Source organism: Ostrinia nubilalis, chromosome 9, assembly GCF_963855985.1.
Source record: "Ostrinia nubilalis chromosome 9, ilOstNubi1.1, whole genome shotgun sequence".
Lineage (NCBI taxonomy): Eukaryota > Metazoa > Arthropoda > Insecta > Lepidoptera > Crambidae > Ostrinia > Ostrinia nubilalis.
The window spans coordinates 12,385,370-12,405,741 of NC_087096.1; the positions used below are offsets into that span (position 1 = coordinate 12,385,370).

General features: G+C 38.2%; 1 protein-coding gene across 1 annotated transcript; it reads right to left on the reverse strand.

Moving 5' to 3' along the window:
* Positions 1-124: 124 nt before the first annotated feature.
* Positions 125-13,894, reverse strand: LOC135074656 (protein HGV2). The gene is made up of 9 exons (XM_063969021.1): positions 13,742-13,894; positions 13,128-13,303; positions 12,823-12,926; positions 12,386-12,585; positions 11,863-11,956; positions 10,822-10,962; positions 4,256-4,330; positions 3,879-4,123; positions 125-2,383 (listed from the first exon to the last, which is right to left on the reverse strand). Exons 2-9 carry the CDS (start codon positions 13,301-13,303, stop codon positions 2,174-2,176), a joined length of 1,245 nt encoding a protein of 414 aa, XP_063825091.1. The 5' UTR covers positions 13,742-13,894; the 3' UTR covers positions 125-2,173.
* Positions 13,895-20,372: the final 6,478 nt, after the last annotated feature.

Sequence of the window (20,372 nt, forward strand, 5' to 3'; positions counted from 1 at the left end):
AGGTTTGATTTCAAAAGAAGATGAAGAAATAGTCCCGAATTGTCAAGAATGTGACCAACTATTATTTTCTTCCTGGATAATCGAATCCTACACCAATAGCCATATTTTCAAATAAAACATCATATCAAAAATTAAACTTACTTATATTTAAAAATAAGATTTAAAGTTAAGATTACATTATTTAGTAACAGAAACAATTCTAGGATGCTAGAAAGGCAATTTTGGGCGCCTTAATACTTTAGTATTCGCTTCTTACGCGGACAATTTGACCAGCGGTTCTCAACCTGTAAATATTAACCCTGGGGGCTTCATATTGCAGTAGGGTCTATAGATCTAGCGTTTAACCAGGCCTGTTCATCTCCGCGAGTTTACATCGAAAACAAAACACGCACGATGGCCCACCTACAGGATACTATTCGACAAGGCCTCACATACGAGCGAACATTGACACACGCACGCGTATTCTTGTGTATGATGGAAGAAAAAAAAGAAAATGGTGTACTAAATACTGTGCTAAATATTTTTAACTGCCTAAATAATAATATAAACACAGAATGTACTTTTTTAAGTTGCCTCAAGACACTGAGAGGTAAATAAGTAGTTAATATTATTCATGATAATTCATGCTAAATCATGTATTTCCTCCGCCATTTTCCGCAGTTTGGCACCTCACGTCACATCATTTTACCGAAGTCAGCCCTACTTATCTATAGCTTCGGCGCAGTGCCGATCACTGACGTTTGTCAACAAAATGGTGCTTGACTCTTGAGACAGGCTAAATTACACTATATTGTTAATGACATTGAGCATACTTTTTTTTAAATACCTTCGCGAAGTAAAACTTCTGTACGTAGTACTTATTATTATTCTGTGGTTTAACTGAGTCAGTGTGTGAGGTATGGGAGCGACACGGGAGGGGTTTTTGTGACGTCAAACATCAGCAAGATTTCAGTTGTGCTTCAGACTTGATGTTCTGTCAGGTCATATGTTATTATATGACACCCTTCCCGTACCACCCCCCATACTTCAAGTACTGACTGAATTATGCGTTAGTAGACCTATATTGCAATATGAAACGTATCGTATGTGCCCTGCACAGCTATTCCAAAGGTATACAAATACTACATTTTATCTTTCAAAAGAACATCGTTGAGAACCGCTGTAATAAAATCCATTGTACGCAGCTTGTGATCGTTAGGTATTTGAATTTAGTCTATCATTATTTAACCTAGTTGTTAAATTGTAATCGTAACTAATAACAGGTGTAAAAAAACGAATAACCCTCGAAATGTAAGAAAATAAAAAACTAGAAATACTATCTACTGGCAAAACAATTCTATGACGTTATTATTATGTTTTGTAGATTCAATTACAATTAATTATTACTTTTAACTTTAGACACAGGGGTTATGACTACTATGAAGTATTTTGTGGAGATTACATAAACCTGCAATTAACTACAATCCAAAGTTGAAGGTAACCACAGGTTTTCGAAATAAACGTAGAAACTGCTACATTATGTCCCAATGTTGGGACATTCAGGATATTTGGTGACCTAAAAATAATTTAACTTTCTAATTCGAAGTCCAAATAACATTCACGTTTACCTATATTTAATTAAATAATCGGCACTAAATAACTCAGTCTGTTCATATTTTGTGCCAATGACACAATTTTTTCTTTAAAAATTAACTTTCATCAAACAATATAAAAAGATAAACCTGTGCTCGTCAACTCATACCCAAAATTGGTATGAATATCTAATTTTTACGGCTATTCGGTAATCTGTGATGATTTTACTTTAACATCAAAATAAGAAGTATTTTACACTTTTCAATTCATCGCATAAGATAAAACAATATAGCACTCATATGGATGCAATAGAAATCTTAAGCTTGAATAACAGTATGTTGACGCCCATCTTTTAGTTAGGCCGCAAAAACTATAGTAATTTTAAACATTATAAGCATAGAATTTTATAAAAGATTTTCAATAACTCCTAACCAAATTTAAACACTTATTATGCTTATTGCTTACGATGTATCACTTTTCCAGACAGGCGCCTAACAATAAAATCGGTATGTTACCCATTGAGATTATCTACAAAAGTACGAATTCACAAATCACCGTTCACTGCACACAGGTCTCTGTCATATTGATAAACTTGTTTAATTCACGTGTTGAGTTTCTTCGGGGCGGACGCGCCTGCGTCACCCTCGCTGGATTTGCGCTTGCGTTTGATGAGATGGGAGATGTCCGATGCGGGCGCGGCCCTGGCGGTACTAGCACTGGCACTGGCAATTGTACTGGAACTAGAGCCGGCGGAACTGGACGCGCCGTCTCCATTGGAGGGGCAGAGCGTTTCTCTCACCCTTTTTATCGTCTGAAAAAGTTATGGCAGTGGTAGAAACCTGAAGGCAATAAGCTAGCGCAGCGATGCTCAACTTTTTATACATACATTTTCTACGCCATGTAAGAGTATTTTTCGAGAAGCGTCACTTTCCCGACACATTTCTTTATTTGGTCGGAGGGGCTAGGCCACCATGTTGAGTATCACTGGACAAGCGTATTTTATAGACACCAAAGGGTATTTCGTTTGTTCATGGATTCTGGTTGACTAAAAAATTCATAATCGCATTCGAACTGTAAAATCATTCTTACTTGGAAATGTATTCAATGGGAAAACTTCGAATTTTTTGTCTAACAAACGTTGGTTATATTATGTAGGTATGTATTTACTTATCCGGTACTTAGCACCGCAGTACGGTGAGGGTGACATAGCTAATTAGAGGAGTCAACCAACACCATCATACTGTAATACTTATAAAACCACGAAAAGATCTTTCATGCTTTCAGAAGTAACTAGCAAGGAGCTACAAAAAAATTTTTAAGACTAATTAATAGAAAGAATCGTCATCATCACTGACATCAATTCGTATGTTAAATCTGCATTAAAACAAATGGAATAACTACTATTTATAGCAACAGATCATCTCATTCACGCTAATTTCATCATGGGTGTTTGACATCAATGGCCATGACTAGAACACAACAAATAAAATACAATTTAACCACATGGCCATTAATGTATAGGGTTTCATCTGAAATAACACAAGTTGTAATTTCAAAACAAATTTATTCAAAAATCACATAAAAACATGATACAAAATGGCCGTGTGGTCAAAAAGTTCACCAAAAAGCATTGAAATTCTTACAAACTATGAGTAAACTGGCACGAGATTCTAAGGCACTTATACGATAAAACTTAATAAAACAATACTGACCAAAACAGTTCAAAATTAGTAATTAAAAATCGCAAAATATCACATTGAATTGATGATTAGAATTTGGCACGAAATTGAGGAACTTGTTAAAACTTACGCTTAAAATTATGGAATGTATTTAATGCAATGAGCAGTCTTTTTTCAATCAGTCTTAAAATTAAATTACTATTATGAGTATAATTATTATTATCAAGTTACATGTCTACGAGTATTGTAAATGTTGACTGAGGCACCATTTGTAAGGTTAAAAATTGTGATGAGTTCGGGAACAAATGCAATGTTATAGATCGTTGCATCCACGAAGACGCGCCCACCAATTTTTGGTCTCGGTCGCGCGGGGTGCGGGGAGTATGATCTGAGCAATCCGAGCGTCATTATTGTAGTGTGCGTGTGCACTCATTGATAAATTTAGCGGGTACTGTAACACTCAACAATCGAGGAAGAACATCGGCGCGTCTTCGTGGATGAAACGATCTATAACAGCTGCAACTTTTTTTCTCCCTAACATACGCATTCTACGTTCCTATTCTTCTCTTTCAGGATCATATTCCTCAACATCTTTCTAGTTTCCTCGAGGCACTCACACGGTCTTACCTCTGCTTTGTAGTCCATCATGTCTTGGATCTTCTCCTGTATTTCTGGCAGTAACTCCTTTAACTCCTTGATTTCACCCTCCACAGAGTATTGAGGGTCTGCCGTGGTGTACTTCTTGACGGTAGCATCGTCTGTGGCAGAAGCTGGATTCTCGAGGGTCTTAATTCTGGTTTCTAGAATGTTCGCCGCGTTCTTGAAGTGGGTGATCGCGTCTTCGAAGTTTGAGGCTAGGGAGTTGGCGAGACCTGAAAAACGAAACAATAAGATATATTTTCAGAGACATCAAAATACTTTTTAATGTCCTATGTCCCCTAGATGGGGCAGATTACGAAAAATCAAAATACTACTGGAAAATTTTAATCTAGAAGTTAACTTACCAATTTGATAGTGCGTTTCTGCAATGCGCCTGTCGTCGCTACCGTATAGTTCCTTCTGGAGCTCCAGACAGCTTTCTGAAATGTAAAAAAATAAAATTAGACCTAGGTAAAAAAAAAACTAACGAAACACGACCCGAAACTAAGTGAACGGTGTTACAGGCTTGTCTTTATGTAATAACTAAAGACACAATCTCCATTATAGAAAAAGTAATAATTAGTGTCCGACCGAATATGGATTTTCAGCCGAAAACGAAAACGAAAACGAAGCTTCGGCTGCAGTCCCATTTTCGGCCGAAAACAAAACGAAAACGAAAATGACCTTCAACTGTCAAATTTTTATCTTTTTCCGATGAAATATCCATAATTTTCGATGCTTTTACTTTCAAATTGTTTAAGTAGTCGCTAACAATACGAGAAATGCAAAAACTTCGAAAACCGTAAATATTTTGACCAAAAACATATTGACGTTTGATAGTTGACAGACGGATTTGGGATTTAAGAATTAATTAAAGAAAACCGACATTAGACTAAAAATTTAAGATATTTATAAATGTATTCTTAATGGAATATTATTTCCAGTCTATACTGGAATATTGTTTTTTCAGTTTATTTAAGCAAGTGAAGAAGAAATAAAAGGTGACCAGAGGGAATATTTTCACTTCAAAAATGAATACAAATAAAACTAATGATTTTTTATTATTTATTACTAATATAGGTACTAATCGGCGTTTAAATGACGCCTGTTTCGCTTGAGGCACTCTTACAGCCGGACCCTTACATTCGCAACTACGCGAGAGCAAAGCGCGCTGGTGATTTCCCTGCAACTTCACGGCGGATATTTTCTTACAGAACCTGAATTATTTGTGGGTTGTTGCAGTAAACTTTTGACTTGAGATATCCCCACAAGAAAAATTCGCATGGTGTGAGAATTGGTGATCTAGGCGGCTAGGGTATGTGCCTGTAGTTGCTGATCATTTTTTTTTTAAAACCTCAGTGTCTCCATCGAAGTCCTATCCGTGTGTGGTGAGACACCTTCTTGCTGAAATAGAGTTCTGCAGTTGTAGCCGAGAAGTAGTTGCAGTTGTGATAGTAGACATTCATCCTTCATTCGACAATACATTGAACTTGGGCCACCCGTTCGGCGTCGCTGCTGATTTTCATGAGTCTGGATGAATCCTGTGGACGACTGTTTTTTCTTGCCTGAACTTTTGCACTCACGATAAGGTAAGTTTGGCCATCACTTAATCGCTGAATATTGAAATGAGTACGAAAAGCGCGACGCGCTCGAACCGTGCTTCGTCGCATTTCAAATATTGCTCAACTGCGAACGCTCTGTGGGCTCCCGACCAGTGACTCATGGCGTATTTCAATTTGGCTTTGTATTCAATTTTGAACTTTAAAATTTTCCGCTGGACATCCTTTACAACGTAATCTTACTTCACAACTTCAAAACAGTGTGACAATACCGCGTCCGTTCAAGTCTGATTGGAACCATGAGTGCACCCCATTCACTCTGAAGATATCCAAACGTTATACGTCATCATCTTATTCACGTATTTCTGATATTCGGTTTGGCCGAAGCTTCGGCTGGTTTTTGGCCGAAAACGAAAATATGGCCGAATGTCCATTTTTTGGCCGAAAATGGCCGAAAACGAAAACGAAAACGAATATTCGGTCGGTCACTAGTAATAATTTCCCACTAGAACTCCTTAGAACTTAGCTTTCAAAGGAATTAACAATAATCAGAATCTGGATCGGCGATCTGGAGACGGTCGCGCGAATCTGGATGCGGGCGTTGTAAGACCAGTCGTTGTGGAGTGTAAATCCGTGGGGGAGGCCTTTGTCCAGTTTTTTTTTTATGTGACAGGAGGCAAACAAGCAGACGGATCACCTGATTATTGGATAAGATAGGCCCCCTTAATTGATGTTTATTGTCCGTGGTGCATATCTTTTCATTAAGAGCGTTTACGCCGTTTGGCGCAAAAACAGTACTTTTTCAACTCGTTACAATCATTAACCAGTAATACTACAAATATGTTATAGGCATAAATAGTTAGGCAATTTCGTCGTCTAAATAGTTAATTGAGAAAATATTGCGATTAGTTTAGCATTTAAGAATTCTATCAAGATAAGTCCACACAGGTTTTGTAAATTTCCACTTTAGTGTCAGTTTACAAGCTGAAATTTTTATAAAAATACTGTGAAAACGATTTAACAAACATTTATATCCTATAGCATAGATCCTTGGGCAAATAGTTATCTGAGAAAAATTTTAGATTTAAGCATTTTACAATAAGAAATCACAAATTAAAAGAACGTGAAATACCCAAAAATCAAAGTGATTTTTTCACCAATATTCTTCCTTTATTCAACACAAAAATAGCTTAATATAATAGAAGAATATCTTATCTAAAATATTTACTTTGAAATTTAAAATAATTCATTGTAATTTTTTTTCTATGAGTATTTGAAAAGTACTATAAAACGCCGCGCACGAAATGTTCAAATTCAGTCCGCCTCGAGGCGTTCCAGAGTGAGGTCACGTCGCTCGGTGCTCTGCTGACATGTGTCACGCGTACGTTGATCTTTGACAGGTAGCTGGACTTTTATAGTGTATCCGCAAAATCTTGGTGATCGATTTTGCGATCACGTGGTAATTAAAATATTTTATTGTTATTTTTCATTACAGTCTATTTTTACTACAAATTCTATTTCAGACGTAATGAAAAATAAAATTAAGTTATTTTTAGCGATGAAACGAAAACGAATGACGAAAATTTGGAACAACAAGTTATGTATGTATACCTACTAATATTATAAAGAGGAATAATACTAATAATTTATTTGCCATAAATAGGTGGTTACAGACTAGTTAATAGGAATGCTCTGCCAGCAGGGTCCCACCTAGTAATTGTAGGGGGAACATACACAACATATTACAGTCGGAAAATCTTTGCGGTAGGTACCTCGGATTGTAGTTAGTTGGACAGTGGTCATTTGACGGCCACTTGAATCGTCTCACCCCTAAGCTTTTGGCTACCGCCGGCGCACTAAGCCGGTTGATGCCTAATCTCGGAGGCCCGGCCGCACTGAGTCGCTAACTTTTGCGTCGCGCGTTATATGGTCCCATATGGGGCTCGAGTATGGCACAGTGCTGTGTAGTCGTGGAGCATCCTACTGTTCAAAAAAGCGCAACGCATGATATCACTGAGGCACAGGCTGAGGTAATTCGTGGATACCGCATAGTATCCGCAGTCCGTCTATTCCCGGTTGTGGACACTGACTATGTCCCTACTGAGGATAAATGGGAAAAAAAAATATTGTCATTAGTGGCGACGTATAACAATCCTACTAATATTATAAATGCGAAAGTTTGGATGTCTGGATGTTTGTTACTCTTTCACTCAAAAACTACTGAACGGATTTTGTTGAAACTTTACAGTATTATTGTTTATAAACCAGATTAACATAATTATAGGCTATAATTTATGACGATATTATGTGACAAATAAATTTCAATAAATAAATAAGACGTGTCTAAAAAGCGCAATCTATCGTCATTGGTTAAAATCTACAGCGCTGGACAAACTACTGTTTTTGACGTTCGTAAATATTCATGCGGGGGAAGCCGTGAAACGCCATCTATCAACATGATATCAAACAACAGATTTTATGAACTAAGGAGTAAAACGAGGTCCACGCGTACGAATTATTAACAAAATTAATAATATTTGTATTCATCTGGTCTTACTTGACTTTTACTTTACGTATACATGTCATGCACGATGACATTTGCGTCAATATTTGTGTACGTCCTCACAAGGCATAATTATTGGGATGTATTTTTCTAATTTGTCATATGTTGTGATTGTAGAATTAATATTGTATTTTATACGATTATTAGTTGCTTATAAATAGTTATTGTAATAATTTTGGTAGAATTTAAAAACCCATTATTAAAATTAAATACTTTACTTGATTACTTCCTGGAAATTGTTGCAGATATAAGAGTGGTTTTAGAATTTATTCTATATTATATTCAATTACATATTTCATGTTTATTATTTAATGTAATTATTTTAGAATTTTTATTGTATACGATTTAGTAATTTAGAATAAATTGTTATTTAAGTATTGATTTTGACTACTTCCGGGGCATGCTGTCGATAAGTCGTTTCGAGCCGGTTGACTTTGACGAATGGAAGGGGAAGTTGCCTTATCGCGGGCATGCCGCCGGACAGGCAGTTCGATTGGAGCATTTAAAGTAAGAAGTACTAACTTTAAGGTGTTATAATGTTGGAAATGTATAAATTAGTATCCTGAATAAATAAGTAATTGATCAACAAGTAACTTTTTTAATAGTTGTGAGAAAGCCTGTAGCTACAACTGGGAAAGTATGTGTCACCACTGGTGGAATCGATATTATTTATGCCATTTATCCTCAGTGGCGACAAAGCTAGTGTCGACAACCGAGAATAGACGCCAGTTGCGAGGTGACCATAGGTCCCAAGGGGAAATGTACGTGTACGTGCACCACGAGAGGTGGAAACCAAAAGGTAGAGGCTTGAGGATCTAGGCCCTAGAGTGCTAAAGGGTACGCCTGGCCGTCAGCCAAATTTTACGTCGCACCATAGAGGCAGTTCTGCCTGTATTAGAGGAGTGGGTGCGACGGCATGATCGCATCACACAAAGGGCGACCCAGGTTCTACCGGGCCATGGGTGCTTCGGGCTATTCCTCCACCGTATAGGCCGAGAGCCTGTAGATGGTTGTCAGTTAACACTGCAGTCTTGGCACGTGAGTCACCGCAGCAGACTGACACGCTCCAACAGTGCCCAGCCTAAGCGAACGAGCGGCGGTTGGAAATGACCTCTCTCTACCAATCGGGAAGAGGCGTGAGATAGATAGATAAATTGTTGATTTGTTATAACACACTTTTTTTAATGCTTTTAACACACACATTATGTATAGTTGCTATTGAAATTCAATTCAATATCGAAATAAAGTTAGTTAGTCAAGAAACACACTAGGTGACACCACTGGTATTTTGTTACACAGGTTAGTAATAATTTCAACAGTTGCAACATAACAAAAGTGACAAAACAGCATAAGATAAAGATGACTAGCGTTTCAAATAGTTCCATGCATCAGAGTGATGTGTGCCGCAGCGATGCAAAAAGCAAAGAGCTCAGTATAAACACTACCCTCAAAAGGGCAGAACACTGATTTTCAGCTTTTGCTAGAGAACGCATGAAGCGTACAGGTACGGAATGAACCCGCTCGCTTTCGGAAACAATATCTACATTAGTATAAAATATATGATGAGACAAATAATCTTATGGTATAGTGTGCTTACTTTCTGTGAAAGTGTTCTTTCACAGAAAGAAGCAGTGGAAAGGGGGAGCGAGAGGCCTCAGCCGACACTCCGGTTATCCGCCGCCGATACCCTGGGCGCAAGAGGACAGCTTATGGTCTCCAACTGTCCCTTCCTAACAGGGCTCGGTCGCTAGACATGGAGGTGTCTGGTGGCGGCTAAGGACGAATGCTACAGGCAACAGCCAATGGCGATGTCCCGCGTTCCCTCATATCACTCATATGGATTATGGCAGAAACAGTCAGGTTTTTAGTGGGTGTAGGGGCTACCCACCTTCTGGTAGGAAGAACCCCACATAACTCACTAGCTGCCCCCGCAGCTGGTGGGTATGAAATGTTATGCATTTTCCGGATAAAAAAAGAATAGTAAACAGGAAAAGTTTGTTTTGAATAGAACCGATTTGAAAAAATCTCTCACCATTAAAATTCAAAATTTTTTCTGCTGAACATAGGCTGTATAAAATATTCTCAATATAGTAAAAAACCTTTGATAATTTACTATTTGATAAAGAATTTACGTATTTATTATTGATTAGGACTAATGTATACCATTATTTATAATTATGGAGTCGGTGTTGGAAGATTTGAAGATTTTATAGTTTCCTTGAGCTGTCACTTGACAGCCTGGCACACTTTTACGATGGTGGATCAAAGTATTTTGGTTTGACTATAGAGCGTGAGAACACGCACACAGTCATAATTATTTTAGTGTGAATAAAACTAGCATCGAAATTACCTAAACTTGACATGCCACGCTAGACGTAAACGCTCTTAAGGTTACTAAACCTTTGTTTGTCACCTGTCATCCGCTTTTCAACAGAGGGAAGTCCAATCATAACTTCGAACTCCTCCTATGTATGTTCTTCTGATTTATTTCATTGCGGGTCGAATGACAGTTTAACTTTCCCCGGGACAAAGTTGACCTTCACTGGTTGGGTTTTTATTGGCGGTCAAGCTGTAGATCCTGGCTACACAGGAGTTTTTTTTTTTATGCAAGGCAAGACAGGTATTTGACCGCAATCGCACCTGGTGTTAAGTGAGATGCAGTCTAGGATGGTACATATCTGCCCTGTAAGTGCCTATTCACTCTCGCCTTGCATTGTTGCGGCGATCTAGTGGTGGGAATAGTCCCGTGTCCAGTATAGGACGTCATTTGTCTGAAACGAACGTACGAATAAGTAGAATGAATACATACGCATGTCAATGACAGCCTTGTCATAAGTCTCGCTCTCGAGCGCCACCTCGCCCAGCGCGAGATGCACGTCGGCGAGCAAGGCGCGCGCCGCCGGCCCGCTGTCGGCCTGTGCGCGACGCTGTAGAATACTGCGGGCTAGGTCTGCGGACATTGACAACATTAGAGCAAAACACATACACTAGTCAAACCAGAGTAAGTTTAAATGAGTAGGTCATCTTCATAGAAACGCACCGAGCGTGGTTTGCGGTATGCGGCGCGCACGCACACACTGACAAAATTCAGCGCAACTCCCCGCTAATCCACGCTAAATTCTGTCAGTGTGTGCGTGCGCGCCGCATACGTATTGGCGCGCTCACATACAAACCGCGCTCGGTGCGTTTCTATGAAGATGACCTACTCATTTGTATTTACTCTGGTCAAACGCAGCTGTAGATCCTGACTACACAGGAGTTGCAGCAGTGGGAACGAGAGGGGGGAATAATTCCGACAGTCAGACATAGCCAAAATCAAAATTATTTATTCAGTTTAGACCACAAGTGGCACTTATGAACGTCAAATATAAAAAAGAAAAGGTAGCCCTTATGGGGCACTTTACATGTTTTGGGCTCTTTGTGATGAAGTGTATAAAAAAGGAAAAAGCTGTGTATTTCTAGAAGTAAATACATTTAGAGCGCTTTCACATTAGGGCGTTATTATAAGCGCGACAGCAGCGCGGCGTTTTTATAATGTGAAGGCATGCATCCACTTTCACATAGTATGAAATTTTCGGCAGCACGTCTGTCGCGCGTTTGTCGCGCTGCTAAATCGCCTAAATGTGAAAGCGCTCTTAGGACTAATTGCCAATACATTTTATTCAAGCGCTATCAACGCGCGTAAGCGATGCTACTTTAAATTTATAAGAAAAGAACATTGTAATGTCTTGTGTATAGCCCTTGATTCAATTAATAAATTGAGGTTTTAAAGATTACTTTAAAACCACTATTAAGTGGAACATGTAAAAGCACTTTTTAAGCCTATTTAATTAAAACTTTTAAAACTTACCAAGCATCTCCCAAGCTAACTGCAGATTATCCACATCATCTTCATTGTCCAAATTCACTTCAGACTCATCATTCACATCCCCATTTGTTGTTCCCTGTACAATAAAGAAACAGCTATTAATCACCAATTAATAAGTATGGACTGCAATCTACTCCAAGAAAAATATTTTGATTAGCTCAAGGCCCTTACTCATAAGGCACTTATGACTCAAACACATTTAGCACAAACATCAAATGTTTTGATTGCTCGACATCATATTATTATTATGGATGATGGAGCAGTCTGTATCTTAACAAAATTAACAGCAACTAATTTGACAATTATAAATAACTTGAAAAAGTCTAACTGCTTAAGGTGGGAATTGAACCCATGACCTTTCGCTTCCCACCTTAGGTACTTCGAGTTTGTTCAAGTTATTTATAATTTTCAAATTAGTTTGAGATGCAACTCTTAACGCAAAAAAAATTAATAACTAACAGCAAATACTTAAGAAAAACAAAACAATGAATAATAAAATCATTACTGGCTCCTCATTGTCGCCAGAATCAGCAGCGGCCTTGTTACTGCCAGGTTTGCTGCTCCCAGGCTCATCGTCCTTGGTGGTAGATTCTGGCTCATTCTTCTCCATTTCTTCATCTGCAACTTCCTTCTTTTCAGCTTCCTCACTAGCTGCCTCATTCATCTCTGCATCTTCACCATTTTGTTCGTCATCACCATTTTCTTCTAGATATAATAGAATAGCTTTTAGTATCATATCTGTTTTATTGTTGTAATAAAGTAAAATACCTACTCAAGATAAATACTGAATTTGAGTAGAACTATGATGATGAAAACTGAGTGAATTTGTGTTAGTTTTGAAATATAATATTTGTTACAGGGCAAGCTATAATGATGTACATAAATGTAGTGACAAGAAAATGAATTTGTAAATAATTATTTATTAAAATTTTATTTTATTACCTTCATTGTCATCATCATTCTCATCAGCATTCCCGGTTCCTGGCATGCCATCGCCAAGAACACCACTTTCTTCTCTTGATAATCCTAATAGTGACTTGCCATACCTAAAATACACAAACAACAATCAATTAAGGGAAAACAGGCCCTCTTTAAAGTATTTTTTGTCATCTATTCATGACCCATGATTGTCTATTGTTACACTTAGCATCTTACTAGGTATTATTAATCTAAGAAACGGGGTTACAAACAGGTTTTTGCAGATGCATTTATGTTGTTCTAAATAAGCAATACACAGTAAGACTTACCACAAATAAGCCTCTGCACACTGATCAGCCGTATCTCCGTGCTCCTTCGCGAGGAGTTCACACGCTTTGGCCAAGGCCTCGGCGGCCGCACTGAAGTCCCTCACAGCAAGGTTCCTGCGACCTGTGCTCAGCAGCTCGGTCGCTGAGGATGTGCTCACTTCTGCGGTGTCAGCCATCTAGACAATGAAAGAAAATAATAAAAAATACGTTGGTCAGAGATTCAGAGCACATTTAGAGGTTATAGAAGAAACCTACTGCTTGAACGTAAAGGCAAACTATTCAAAACTGTAACCGTATCACTGTTATGTTAAAAAGTTAAAAAATTATGATGAATAGTGAGAGTAAATCGAAATTGAAAACGTGACTTGCAGCCGACGTAACGGTCATTTTGGCGAACAAAAGAAACAGGAACTCGCGTACTGTGCCACGTGCAGTTAAGTTTAGAAGAAACTGTTAGCGATTACAATGAGAATATAATAATATTTATAACTCAAAAGTGGATAAAAAGCTGTAAAATCTTAATTCTCAACAATTGAAATGCAGTTACGAGTTCGACACGTCGGCTCATATAATTATTTATCTACCGCAATTAACATAATATTCTTTGTACTTACATTTGTTTCGAATTAAATTAAGTTAATTATTTCCAGTTTTTGATTAAAAATTAATACTAAACTGTGTAGAACAGAGAAATTCCCTCCTTTTTGCGCTAAAAAATGATTCTGTGAATTTCTGTGATGAACTTTCGTTCATTCATTCAAATGTCAAAATTGACTGCGAGTGTTGCTAGCAAAGAATACTCATACTCCGGGTTGCTAGCTTACAGAATGTGAAGAGAAATAAAATTAACGGTATGCAATAACTGCTCTCGTTATTATTATTATTTTCATTAATTTTTAGTTTTATGGGAAAGACAAAAGCAAAACAATATTTAAACATTCTTGAGCACAAACGTTACCTTTTGTTTCAGTAAGGGCTCGCCCGCACGGTTGATTTTTGTCACCGTGACTTTTTTGTGACTAATGCTCATAGAGTTATAATAACTCTATGCTAATGCTAATACTAAGTGCTCGCGCACACAGGACACAGGTGACTTTTTTCGTCACGACCTTTATAAAGTTCCTGGAGATGTACGGGGAGGTGCGCGCACGTAGCGACGTGGCAGTGACAGAAGCTTTTTTTACATTTTCCATACATTTATAAGGAGGAGGTGACAAAAAAGTAACTGCGACAAAAGTCACCCGTGCGCGCGAGCCGCGCTACTTTGATATAAATAAATACCTAGCCTATCGTTTCGTGGTAAGGTCTAAGGGTAATGGTAATTTAATTTTACATAAAATTATACTTTATCATAATGTAGATAGTAGGGTTAGATGGGACGATTAACTCTTTTAATGAAACCTACAAAATATTAATAGTTTCTTATAACTCGTATATAACAACCATTTTTGGTTAAGTTGCAGAAACTTTCTAAAAGTACTTTCGGGTGTGTATCTCGTAAAATGTATCCTGCATTACATATTTTCATTTTGACTGAAAAAAGTTACATTTAGCGTACAAGAGACGTTTAAAAAATCTTTAAAATAACACGACTCTCATAACTTAGTACGCACGCAGGGATTGCAGTTAAAAAATACTTTTTTCGTCTTCTAAATGAAAACAGATCAAGAAAATGTTTCAGTAAGAAAACTAATATTAACATTAAAATGATTAATATTAAAAACTTACTTATATCTTGCATTCATTTCCTTCCCAATTAATCCTTCCTGCAAAAGTATTTCACAAAAGAACTTGAAGTTTGAAATAAAATAAAACTTTTTTCCCTTTATCAATTTCAATACACTAAAACACATTTACTTACCTATTCAGGAATTTGTAAAACTTTCATTCTTTTATTTTTATCGAAAACCAATTGAAAGTTCAATATCAATTAAAAACGTAAAGGATAATTAATTATGGTGCAGTGTGCATCGCGTAATGACACGAAGTAGGTATCGACTTTTCCCCGCCCCGCCCATAGCGGGCGCCCGCCCAAACTACGGTTAGTGATGTGCCTGCATAGAGTTGTAATATCGATAGATTCAGGATCGCACGATCATTAGAATTATTAGACTGGAATGTGTTGAAAATATAGCAGGAAATCTGTGTTAATCAAAATAATATTAATTTAAGCGACTTGCAATCAGATCGGAAGAGTTTCCAGAATTAGCTACTTTCTTAGATAGTGTACAGAAATTCGGAACAATTAGATAGAAAATCATAGAATTAATTTAATTTTTAAGGTCTTGTAAATATTGTGTGGAATGAATAGGTTTGCTATGCTAGTTAGTAGCATTTTCCGTACAATTGAAATAAGTTCATTGAATCTAAAATCACAAAGGAACTCACAAAAAGTTCTAGAAAATTATGTTATTTAAAGAAAAGCTTCAAAATGCTTGCTCTACTTTTCTCACACTGCTATCATAGCTTAATGTCCTTAAATATTGAAGTAAGTCGGACGTTAACCCTATCGATAGCATGACCCTTCCCCAGCCATTTGATATAGCTTCATTTCGCTTTACTCCAGTCTACCTAGCACCTTTGGGGGGTTCGCGCGCGGTTGTGGTCCTTACCGCTTGAGACTCGAGTTGCGTGATATTGTGTACTTGTAAAAACATTTGTAAACAAAAATGTGACATCACCGGTCGTTTTTGATGCAATGCGGCGCGTGTTTAGTTTAGTGTGAGTATTTGAATTTGTTTTTTGATATTGTTTGCTAGCCTTTTTTTAGCCTTTTACTGATAAGAGGTTCCAGGTGGCTGGACTGAAGTTTATGGTGGTGAAATTAGACAGTTAATAAGACCTTAAGTAGTAGCACTTTATTATTAAAACTTACTTATTAATAAATCTTTATTAACGTATTTTTAGGGCTCTACATCTACCTATGTTTGTCTGTTTTTCTTGACCGTCTATTATTTATAGAACCTTTTTTCAGGAAATGTAGTTTCTGATACAATGATTGAAGGTGTTTTTAATGCTTATTTTATACCTACAATAATAAAATTCATAATGATGAGATCATGAGATGTATGAAAATCCACAGAACTTGCGAATGTAACTCAGTAACTTGGTAGGTTCTTCTACGAACAAAAATGTAAAGAATAATCGTCCTTTGTTTTTGTGGAGTTTTGGAATAATTACACATACACACAAATTACTACCACCAGTTGTTTCCAACTTAATTCTCACAGACTGTTAGTGACGGTTTAACATTTTAAGTGCCCATAAGTTTCATGTGGGCACATCTAGTTAATGTTAATCCCAGGCCATTTTCTCAGTAATTGGTGCGGTATCCATAAACATTACGTAGATGTTGTTGTCTGTAGAGCTCGGTTCAGTTGATATCTTCTCTGGAGAGGTGAATTAAAATAGTCGTTACCATGGTTTTGATAAGCTGTTATTTTCAGGAGGCTTCCGGCGACTGGGACCGCAATTAACTGGGACCGCGATCCCAGTCGCCGGATCCGTAAAAAATAAATAATATTCTTCCGGCAACTGGGACCACTCGTAAATGATAGCTGAAATCAAAAAATGTACAGTCAAACGAAATTTTTTTAGGTGTAATAATTGAAGAAAAATCCTTTTTAATTGAAAAACATCATTTATTCATATAAAATATTTATTTTAAAGGGCTACCTGACCTTTAAATCGACGAGGCTTTCATACTGCTCAAAACTTATACCGCGGGATTAAATACTTATTTTTCTTTTGTCATCTCATACCGCTTGAAAGAAAGGATAAAATACATTGTACTTATTATTTGAAATATTTGTACATTCATGAATACAAGTGTCTGGGGAAGAAATTATACGCCATAGCTTGGTTATACTGATTTAATAAAAAAATCTGTCGTTTGATTTATAGTACTTATAGTAGATTTATAGTGGATTTATAGTAGATTCTAAGGGGGAAAATAATAAGCATTAAAATAAATGTTGTAGTACATAAGAAATTGTAAGCACATATTATAAAATCATGTCGAGAACGAGTCCATGATATTCATAATTATAAATAATTTAGAATTTTTTCGTATGACTGTACCGATTTTGGCTTAAAAAATATATTTTTCTAAGTTATCTATGAGTGGTCCCAGTTGCCGGAAGAAAATTATTTATTTTTTACGGATCCGGCGACTGGGACCGCGGTCCCAGTTAATTGCGGTCCCAGTCGCCGGAAGCCTCATTTTCAGCTAGTCTTTTTCAGCTTGTATAGCGGGCGACCAAAGCTAGTCATATCTATAAAACTAAAGTGGAAGTTAAAATAGTAAATTCTCTTCTCTATCCCTAGGTGAGGAGTGCAACCTCCTCGGCGACCAGATGAACAGTTTCGGTGTGAACGGTATCGAGTTACGGCCACGAAAATTGCTCCCCACGGCAGCCCGGCTCGCGCGTACATCGCCTACCACAAGCTCGGCGCGGGCATGGAGGCCCAGACCGCCACGCCGCAGGGCGACTGCGAGTGCGGCGTGCATCCCTCCGTCTTCTATCTGCTGGCCACGCTGCTGCTTACCAGGTAAGAAGCAGCTACGGGACTATTCCCACCTCTCGTTCCCACCACTGCAAATCCTGTGTAGCCAGGATCTACAGCTTGACCGCCATAAAAACCCAACTAATGAAGAAGCAGCTACTGTTACTCAGCCAGTAGCGTCCCTTGTAGTTCCTGGGATAGAGGAGTATTATAGGCTACCACCAGCTTGGCGCGGCCTGCACCCCTCCGTCTTCTATCTGCTGGCCACGCTGCTGCTCACCAGGTAAGAAGCAGCAGTTTAACAGTGTATCAACGGCTGCTTAGCAACCATTAGTTAGTCGAGTATCATAGGCTACTTTCAAACTCGGCGCCGGCATGGAGGCCCAGACCACCACGCCGCAGGGCGACTGCGGTGTGGCTGCATCCCTCCGTCTTCTACCTGCTGGCCACGCTGCTGCTCACCAGGTAAGGGCAACGTTAACATTCCTCCCCCAGTAAAGTCTCTTGTAGTTCCTGGGATAGAGGAGTATCATAGGCTACCAGCTCGGCGCGGGCATGGAGGCCCAGACCACCACGCCGCAGGGCGACTGCGGTGTGGCTGCATCCCTCCGTCTTCTATCTGCTGGCCACGCTGCTGCTCACCAGGTAAGAAGCAGCTACTTACTGCTATCTGTTGTTCTTGGCAGCCATCACAATCCATCAGTAACAAAGTCTGTTTTGATATAGTGGGGCAGTTTTAATACGTAGAGTCCCTTGTAACCTTGGGATTAGAGCTAGTGAAGTGTCATAGACTACTTACTACACCACGCAGGGATCAACTACTACATGTTATCCATTTATCAATCATCAGTTATAAAATCGGTCTCTTGGTTCTTGAAGGTAGAGTTAATGAATTGTCATAATGAATCAGTAATCAGTGCCTGCTGGAGATGATGCTGCTAAATAGGTACCTTATTCAGTAAGCTATCGCATAGCTGACGTTGGTTTGGTCGTCAGAAATCAATAAGCGTCTGTAAACGTACTTACAGAGGATTTATACAAATATAACCTTCATAAATCGTAACAAAATCAACTAAATGTAAAGTCCCAGTAGGATGAGTGGATTACATACATAATCCTTTTCCTCATTACCATACGGTTCCAGCGTTCACGCAGCGTCATCAACCGCTAAAAGCCACTCTACCCACATCTCAACATATGAAATTCATCATGACGAGTGTAAATATACCATAAGCTCTCCACTAAAATTGCCTCGGCCTCCAGAAATGTATAAATCAGTGAGAAACTCCGCACTTTCGACCGTTTATATTTACTTAGTCATTTGCGCAGCTCGCCTCTCCAATTTGTCGGGAATCATTAATTTTCTTTGTCATAACACAACAGTGTTAGTGTGTACAGTAGGCTCTGATACCAGGCGACATAAATCTACTTTTTTGGTACAAAGAAGCTCTCGATAAATGGGTATTAAAATGCTCGTAAAAGGCCTAAATAAAAATTATCAGCCCAGCTCTGCCTCATAAAACGTATGCCACATATCTTTCCTTGACGTCTTTGAGGTGTGCTTAGGTAACTCGGAGCCTATTGCAAAATAAGAAAGGAGTCTTTAAACCTAGATTCTAAGATTGAACTGTGAAGGTTCATATTTACATGAGTCTTCACACAGTCCCTATTGTTTCTTCCTACCTTTTGACCACCCCTGTCAACATTGTTAGCCTGTTTGCTAAAGAGAATTATCAAACATCCTTGTCTTGTCGCTGTGTCGAGAACGCAAACGGATTATATTGAATTCGATTATTCGGGTTATACTCGTCACATATTTTGACCGCGATATTTGTCACGAACGTTCGTGTGGCTTATACGAGTACGAGCAATAAAACTTGTCGAAATATATTTTGGCCGAATAGCCGTGTTACTATTTGTGTATACGACTTCATTTTCTTAAGGCGCTTATACTTTTCCATTAGGCAATGGAATAGTTTTGCTTTCCTTTGTCTCCGAGACTCGTAACTTTTTGCTTTATTGTTGAGGAAAATATGGCTGAATAAAGACTTCTGTAAGTTCATTACTTAAGCAGAAAGTTAATTAGGAAAATTCTCTAAGAATTCTGAGCATTGTTTAGTCATCTTATTATTTACCTAATTACTAACTTAGGCCTGTGCCTAAGTAAGTAAAGTAAGTCCTGTAATTTCATTACAGTCCGCCACTACGAGTATTTATGGAAATACAAGACCGAATACATAGCTAGGTATCCCTTTCAGACCCACGACGAAACTAAACAAGGTAGTAATAAAAAAACTCGATATTCAATATCTTTGGGGATCAGAGAAAATGAAAATTGAACATTTTCAGTGGTACTATGTTGTTTTCATGGTTTTTCAGGGGGCGTACAATTGTATCAACGTGGGCCCAACTCATTTCAAGTCACAATTGTGACGGTCACATTTGTGTCGATGTGGGCCCAACTCATTCAAACTCACAATACAAAACTTTTTAATTCCCCTCGAATCAATGCAATTCACAGTCCCGTGAACCCCAAAGATGTTTTTGATTTCATTAGATGTACATTGCGATTTCATTTGCTGGCCCTTTTCGGCCATGTAATATTGCGCAGCAGCGATAGCAAACGTTACAAACAGATCGACATTAAAATACATTTCTAAGTACCCCGCAAATGATTTGGGCTGTTCATTACTTTAATTATCTTGAGCTTGGTTAGTAGTCTTGCCACGAAATCTTTTT

Bases quoted from the DNA above. Each gene is read 5' to 3' on its own strand.
- LOC135074656 (XM_063969021.1), bottom strand. From the start codon at position 13,303: ATGGCTGACACCGCAGAAGTGAGCACATCCTCAGCGACCGAGCTGCTG. The intron at 12,927-13,127 runs GTAAGTCTTACT...TGTGTATTTTAG, and splicing joins TGTGCAGAGGCTTATTTGTG to GTATGGCAAGTCACTATTAG. The intron at 4,331-10,821 runs GTATGTATTCAT...TTTACATTTCAG, and splicing joins CAAGGCTGTCATTGACATGC to AAAGCTGTCTGGAGCTCCAG.